Source organism: Echinops telfairi, unplaced genomic scaffold, assembly GCF_000313985.2.
Source record: "Echinops telfairi isolate 266 unplaced genomic scaffold, ASM31398v2 ScPeMD7_7417;HRSCAF=8455, whole genome shotgun sequence".
NCBI classification, from domain to species: Eukaryota; Metazoa; Chordata; class Mammalia; order Afrosoricida; family Tenrecidae; genus Echinops; species Echinops telfairi.
Window position 1 is genome coordinate 3511685 of NW_022111317.1, and position 7959 is coordinate 3519643.

Sequence of the window (7959 nt, forward strand, 5' to 3'; positions counted from 1 at the left end):
TACATGAGTTGCTGTGGACTTGTTTCTCTAAAGTACCTAGACTATTACACTCTCTCAGTAGGGGATGATCAGAATTGTCTGCAGACATTGCCAATGGCCCCTGGGGTATATAACATTGCTCCCCACTGAGAACTACAGCACCGTGGACAGCAAGCCAGCCAAGGGCCACACATGGGGGCCCCCCAGATCAGGGACCAAATCCATGTATGCACTGGTCTCCTCCCAGCAGGCACCAGGCAATGGGAGAGACAGGCGACAATAAGCTACATTGGCTGAACGAATGACTCACCTTCCTCAGCACTTTCATGGCATATATTTTGCCCGTGTTGCTGCCTTGCACCTTTCTCACCTGGAACACCTGTAGGGCAAGGGAGACCGGATTAACTTCCCTCCGGAAGCCCCACCCTGAAGCTCCAGGGTGGGGTAGGCGAGATTTCCAGGTTCTGCGAGGATGGTCCTTCCCTCCATCCTTTCTATCTCCAGATTCCGCCCGTGGCTCTGCTGATTGCCAAGAACCCTTCGCTGAGTGCAGGGAGGTCGGGGATGGGGGCAGAGAGGGGGGTACCTTGCCATAGCCGCCCTTGCCCAGGACACGCAGCAGCTCAAAGCAGTGGGGCCCGATGCGCTCGGGACCCAGGTTGACGCTGGTCTCTGTCAGCTCCATCTCCTCGTAGTGCCCCACAGGCCTGTGGATACAGACGTGAATGGGGGCAGGGCTCCAGGACGCAGGGGTCCCTTCTCCACTCCACCTCCCTCCCCCAACGCGACCCTCACTCACTCCAGGCCAGCCGACCTCAACTCGGCAAGGGGACACACGTCCTGTGAGAAACCGAGGGGTGAGCGCCATGGGACGTGCCAGGAAGCCGCTGCCCGCCCCCAGCTCAACCGCTTGGCCCGGGAGGCACACGGAGGTCGGGCAGGGGAGACAGCAGGGCTGGGGGCAGGAGAGGCAGAATCGGGGGACAGGGGCGGGGAGAGGTGAGGGCGGGGTGGACGGGGGCCGGGCCTGACAAGAAGTCGGGTCTGCGCGGATCTGAGCCCACTCCGGGGGCGGGGCCCGGCGGGGAACTCACCGCGGGGCCAAGCTCTAGCTCACCCTCGCCCTCGCTGCCCTCCTCGGTCTCCAGGTCCAGGTCGAACACGGCTGCCATGGCGGGACCGGCCCCGCGGGCCCCCTGGGGCCGTACCTGGCGGCCCTCGGACTGACAGGCAGGCACTCTGCAGACGTCATCATCCTGCGGCGGCGGCCGTCGCACACCCGGATGACGCACGCAAAGCGTCACCCTCCCGCGAACAGGTTGGCGTTCTTCGCAATGTCTTTCGGGAGTTGTAGTTCCGGAGCTCCGCGGAGGCCAGTCTCCAGGGTGGGGAGATTCCTCTCGGCACGGCTCCCGCGGGTCCCCACCACCCTGGGGCACCCTTGGCTGTGAAGAGAAATCGAGTCTGGATGAGGCTCGGTCGGAAATGCAAACGTGCGGGCGGGACGGGATTGTCGACTGGCCTCCAGCCCTGGTCCAGCCTATGTGTGGCCAGCCTGGCTGGGTGGTGAGAAAAGCGGGGTCCCGTCCCCTTTCCTACTTACTCGCCCCTGAAAAGGTGGCGGCTCCCTAACTACCATGAGAACTCTGCAGTGAGAACATTACCGGATGACTGCTCCGTGCCCTACGCCCTCCCAGGCTCGGTTGCCCAGTTCCTTCGTGTCCACTGGATCACCCCAGATCAATCAGGGCTTGCGCTGCAGTTTGTCCTCTTGTCGACTGGGAAGCATTCAGTGAGTCGATCACCTCGTACTTGATTCAAAATCCAACTCTTTTGCCGCGGTGACCCCACGTGTTGCACTCGTAAACCTTGGGCTTCTCCGCCAGGGTGGTGCGGTGGGTTAAGCGTTAGGCGGGGGCGGGGTGGGGGAAGGGAAGGCGTGGCCATTGACATAGGTCAACATTTACAGCATTAGAAACTATGAAGTCCCCGTTCTACTTGGTCCCACTGAAGCACTTACTGATAAAGATCAAAGATCACACCTTCAGAATAAATTCCTCCTTGGTGCAAAGAAAACAAATGTTCTTAAACAACATCTGGATACCTGGGGCGAAGATCAAAGTAAAAGGGTTTCACTTTACTTGAATCCATGATCAAGGCCCCTGGAGGCCGCAATCAAGAAATCAATCAATGTGTATGGATTGTGATAAGAGCTGTAAGAGCCCCCAGTAAAATGATTTATTTTAGAATGGAAGAAAGCAACCAAGCAATGCAGTGCATTGGGCAAACCTGAATCTGCTGTCGCACGACCTCTTTCAGGTGCGAGGGAACAAAGACATCACTTTGAGGAGCACGGTGCACCTGATCGGAGCCAAAATATTCCCAGTGGTCTCGGATGCAGGTTCATGCTGGGCAAAGAATAAGAAAGACCGTAGACGAATCCATGCCTTGGGGTGATGATGTCGGTGAAGAAGATTGAATACACAAATTAATCTGTCTTCGAAAAGACGCAAACCAGAAGGCTCCTTAGGAGTGAAGATGGTGAGACTTTGCTTAGTGGACTTTGAATGTGTTATCAAAAGGGCTGGTGAAAAGAGGAAGACCTTCAAGATGAATTGACCCCGTGGCTGCAAAATAGCAATGGTTGTGAGAATAGATGTGGGGTACAGAGAGATTTCTCCCAAGTTGTCTCCCCCAAATATATGCCAAGCCCAAGACGCTGCTTGCTACACATGGTAAATGACTGACTGTACATTAGGAGGTCAACGCAAGCAGGTCAGAGATTATTCTCCTTAAGGTTATCTAGAGCAACCAGACTGTATAATCTGACTCACCCTATGTAGGTCCACTTCCTTCTGATATTGTTCCCATGAAGGAGTGCCCAAAGGCAAGGCTCGGACCACTCAAGGATGACTAAGGTTAAGCTACTATATTGAGTCTAGGGTCCACCCATCTTGCCACATATGTATCCCTATTCCTTCCCTTTGCTATTGTGTGTACACCCCTAGGTCACACCCCTCATATTGCTCATATTGCCTGTGTTACAACCCCTTCCTATGATGTACATTGTTATCTATAATCAGGGGACTTGCATGCCCCCAAAGATATATAAGCTTTGGTTAGAAATAAAACCCCTTGAGAGCTCTCTCCTGCCTTCTCGTCTCCCACCTCCATGTGGACCACCAAGAGGAGCTGAGGTGAGCATGCTACCATGAAATGTGTCTAACTTCTTCATTTTACTCTCTCTCTCCCATCTCTCCTATTTCTCTACGCTATGACTATAATCTTTATGTATCTTAACCGTACAATTGCGCCTACCGAACCCGTGATTAGTTGTAGGGACTGGCTTCCCCCACAAATAGAAAGAGACCAGTCAGTGTTTCCTTCTGTTGCACATAGAGTGACTGCGTCCGAACCCAAAGGTGGCACTGACATCAACATGAGGCCCATCAACTCAACAAGAGTGAGTAATCTTTGGAGGCTGATTATCAGGTTTTTCTGACTCCACTGGGTGGATTCAAACCATCAAATATTGGCACTGACTATTAACCCAAGAAGATAAACACCAGGCCTGTTTCCATCCATCTCATTTCACGCCAGAGTTGAGGCTGACTCACGGTGACCCAATAGGACAGGCTAGAGCCGCTCCTGTGAGTGCCCAAGACTGTAACTCTTTATAGGAGTAGAAGGTCCTGTCTTTCTCCTACCTAGTGACCGATCATTTTGAACTTCTGACCTTGTGGATCGTAGCCCAACCCGTAAGCACTGGCTTCTAACGCACACTGACCCGATACAACAGAACAGACCGCCCCTTAGGGTTCCCAAGGCTGTGAATCTTCACGGAAGCTGACTGCCGTCTCTCTCAGAATGGCTGGTGGGTTCTCCACCCTTTGGGTTAGCAGATGAATACTTAACCATCGCTCCTTGGTATACCATCTTATCATCTGACTGGTTCTGACTCACAAAACAAAACAGACACTGCCTGAGCCCCGCCCCATCCTCACAATCACTGTTTGAGCCTGTTGTTGCAACCCCTGTGCCGGTCCATCGCGTTGACGGTCTTCCTCTTCAGAGGAACTTCTTCTTCATCAAGGCTGATTCCCCTCTTTGGGTCCCCACCCCCATAACATGTTGCAGCTATGTGAGACAAAATCCTCGCTTCCAAGGAGCATTCTGGCTGAACTTCTTCCAAGACGTAACGTGTAATAGCAGCTTAGTCAACCTTCGTTGCACATAGGAACAAGTGAACACACCAACCCTCACCTGTGGCTTTACATCTGGCCCTGGATTCTTGCTGGACGAGCTCCCTGGGGGTGAATTGGGGCCAGAATGCTGAGCAGGAGTTCTGGGGGTTGGAAGCATTCGGAGGGGATGAGGAGGCCCGAGGATAATCAGATGAGTCGGGTGTCCCCAGGCTCTCAGAGTTATCTGGGTTCGTGTGGCTCACAGGACGTTTCTGGTGCAGCTGTAGGGTGGCCGGAGACCTGGTTGGTGCTGTAGTGTGTCCTTGGTTCCCTATGCCGCTAGCACCCCTGGCCACGTCCCTGCACCCCTAGCCTTTCACTGAACCTGGAGGCATTGTCACCTACCCCAAATGACTTTTGACACATCACTAGTCCATCAGCCTTTATTGGGGTGCGGGAAAGGTGGTGTGGAATGCCCATGGGACTGTTCATCACAGCTTCTGTGCTGCCTGGAGACGGGCGTTGACCGCGGCCTCTCTGCATCCGGGGTGCACACTGCGGTGGGCGATGAATTCCCCCATGTTCGTTAGCCATGCCCGCGGCTCAGGTGGGACAGGACAGGTGTTCGTGTGTCTCGGGGTGACATATGAACGTGGGGAGCTGGCCCGGAGCTGAGTAGGCGTGTATGACTTACAACAGAAACCCCGCCCCTCTGTCCACTGTGATGTGACCTGCAGCCAATTGTTTCACTTTTCTGAGCCCGTTCCCCCGTGGAGGTATGAGAGGAGAGATGACTGCTGGGCTGGGGTCACCTGCATCCACTGCCCAGGCCAAGGGAGGCAGGTGAACCCTGCCAGAGGGCATGACCAGCAGGTCCAAGAACTATCCTGGGATCTGTTCACTAAGAGGGCAGGGGGTGAGTTGAAGGTTTTCGGGGGACCCAGACGGGGTGAGAGGAAGAAGAGACTCAGAGGCCTTGGGGGAGGGCCAGGGTTAGGGCCAGGGGTTAGTGAGGTGCGGCGGTTTGGACCTCTTCAAGACCTGAATGCTGGGTCTGCTGTGGGCTCTGGGAGGACAGGAGGGTCCCGTGGCCTCTCCAGTCCACATCCTTTTGTGTCGTGGCTCAGGAGCGCTTGGAAGTGACGTGGCCGTGCTGATGAGGAATAGATCTGAGGCCTTGAAGAGGGTCAAGCCAGGGGGCAAGTTGATGAAGAGAGAGGCAGGGGGAGCCTCTGCCCAGGAGCAGAGGGCACCACAGTCCTCTCCCCGCAATCGGTCCCCCTCCCCAAGCAGGCGCCCAGTGTTATTTGAAGTGGGACAGGAAGTGGGCCACTGGGTAGTGGGGCGCGTCGATGCCCAGGCCCTGGCAGAGGCCCAGCAGGCGGCAGCGCGCGGCTGCAGGGCTGGGCCCGGCACAGGCCACGCTGCAGTAGGGCTCCTCATACTTGCCGGGCATGAGGGCTTCCTCCAGCATGTTGAGGCGCAGCACACCCCGCTCATGCAGGGCCTGCAGGGCCTCCTGGCTGGCGCTGGAGCTCAGCGCCTGCAGGTGCTGGGACACCAGACACATGACACCCACCAGGTGGCCGCGGGCTCGAGGGTGGGCGGGCAGGGCGGGCCGCAGACCACAGGCCACCATGGCGGCTGCCAGCAGCAGGTCCACACCATAGAGCTCCAGGATCCAGTCCCGCAGGTAGAAGCCACCCATGCGGGGGTTGATCTCGATCAGTCGTGGGCCGGCTCCGGTCAGCTTGAGCTCCACGTTAAAAACCCCGTCCAGCAGCCCGCAGCCCAGGCAGCAGCGGAAGGCTGCCTGCACCAGCTGCGCCTCCTGCTCCGGTGCCAGCCCCGTCGGCATGCAGGCTGCCGTCTCCGTGAAGCCCGGCAGCCGTGTGGGGCCGTTGTCGGAGACGAAGGCGGCCAGCAGCTGGCCGCCAAAGAGCACCAAGTCCACGTCATGCTCTGTGCCCTCCACGAACTCCATCAGCAGCATGGCGTTGCCCCAGCCCAGCCCAATGCCCGGGTGGTCCGCCTCGCCCTGCAGGTCGTGGGCGATCCGGGCAAAGTGCTCGTGGCACTGTGGTGCATCCTCCACCAGCCTTACGCCCACCGCGCCTGCCCCAAACTCCAGCTTCATGACACCGGGCAGGGGCACCTGGCGGACGGCCCGCTGCACATCTGATTCGCTCTCCAGCGGGCAGCAGGGCACGGCGTGCAGGGCGGGCGCCGGCCAGGGCGGGCCTCGTTGGCCCAGCAGGTGCAGCTGGGTGCGGCTCTTCTGCTTGGCCAGGCGCATTGCAGCGGGCGGGCTGCAGGGCAGCCCCAGCTCCTGGCACAGCAGGGCTGTGAGCACCAAGCAGTCATCCCAGTAGGAGAAGCAGCCGTCCAGTTGCAGGCCACGGGCCCGCACGAGGTCGGCAAGCAGCAGAGCGTTCTCCTCATCCCGGCGGTGCTCCGTCACGTCGAAGTGGATGAAGGTGTGCACCAGCTGGGAGGCGAAGTGCGTGGGGTTCGACTCCACTAGGTGCAGCTACAGAAGGCACAGGAGGGGGTGCTCGCTCAGGGCCTCCAGGTGGGAAGGGAGGCGGCCTGGGATCTTTCCTGCCTTCTCCTGGGACCCAGCACACTGCCTGGTACCTAATGAAACTCCCTGCCATCGAGTTGATGCTGACTCACAGCCATGCTGTAGGGCAGCACAGAACTGCGCCCTCTGGGTTTCCGAGAGCAGACAGCCTCCTCTTTCTCCCGAGGAGCTGCTGGTGGTTTCAAACTGCTGACCTTGTGGATCGCAGCCTACTGCATAACCACTGCACCACCAGGGCTCCTCAGCACGAAATAGGTGCTCATTAAATATTTACAGAGGCTGGAATAAAGATAAGGTGCAGAGATGGACAAGGGCCATCCTGGAGGGGTGCAGGGCCTGCTGGGAGCTGATGAATTCCCCGCCAGCCCCGAAGAGGGGCAGAAGCAGTGACTGGCAAGGTTGGCCGAGGGAGAGGGCCAGATAGGCCTACAACCTGGGGGGTGGGGGGTGGCCAGAAACCACCAGGCCTCGGACTCAGGACAGGGCATTTGGTCCCTTTGGGTCATGCTCTTGGTTGTCATTTGCATGCACAGATTCTGGGACAGTGGTGTCACTAGGCTGGTTTCACTCAGGGCAGTAACTCACCGGGTGTCATGCCCTGGCTGGAGAAAGTGAGCAGCCTGGTCCATGGTCCCAGCCCCGCCCTGCCCCCCAGCCTCCCGCAGCTCCTGCCCTCTGCCATTGGCCCAGGTGGAGACCTTCCCCTTTGCTTAAAGGCTGGACGCCCGCACCCTGACCACCAAGCATGTGATGAGTTACCGAGTTCCGTGCAGTGAGTGACAACCACCCCAGGGATGCCACTGGCCTGGAGGCCCTCCCCATCTGTGGCCCATGCCTCGGCTCTGGGGTCATCTTGTCACCCTCTGCCTCCACCCCACCCCACTGTCAGGGTGCAGTCCACACCAGTACAGTGGCAATTCCCGAGGAAGGAGGGAAGGTGGCTGGATGCCCCGGGGCTATAATATGATGTAACTGTGGAGTGACGTTTCAAGGGATAACTTTGGTGTGAAGCAAGGGGCCAAGGGGCAGGGAGACACCGGATGGGTTGGGGGCGGGGGGAGGGAGGGGTCAGAGGATGCCACCACTGTAGGAGATAAGAGCCAGCAAAGAAAAGGCTAGACCCTGGGTCTCAGTGTCCCCATCTGTCCAATGGGGACACGAATGTCCCACCTGCATGTCTAAAGGTTCGGCAAAGGGAGGCTACCGCGGTGA

The 7959-nt window shown here is 57.8% G+C and overlaps 2 protein-coding genes across 2 annotated transcripts in view; both read right to left on the reverse strand.

Moving 5' to 3' along the window:
• The window catches only part of RPS6KB2 (ribosomal protein S6 kinase B2), a 5204-nt gene extending 4001 nt beyond the window's left edge, over positions 1-1203 (reverse strand). The window contains exons 1-4 of the mRNA XM_004713580.4: positions 1074-1203; positions 779-819; positions 566-686; positions 286-358 (exon numbers count right to left, since the gene is read on the reverse strand). Of these exons, the coding sequence (XP_004713637.1) occupies positions 286-358; positions 566-686; positions 779-819; positions 1074-1151 (313 nt within the window). The 5' untranslated portion in view covers positions 1152-1203. The remainder of the gene's footprint in view (positions 1-285; positions 359-565; positions 687-778; positions 820-1073) is intronic.
• Positions 1204-4590: 3387 nt separating this feature from the next.
• The window catches only part of CARNS1 (carnosine synthase 1), an 8548-nt gene continuing 5179 nt past the window's right edge, over positions 4591-7959 (reverse strand). The window contains exon 7 of the mRNA XM_004713715.3: positions 4591-6693. Within this exon, the coding sequence (XP_004713772.1) occupies positions 5467-6693 (1227 nt within the window). The 3' untranslated portion in view covers positions 4591-5466. The remainder of the gene's footprint in view (positions 6694-7959) is intronic.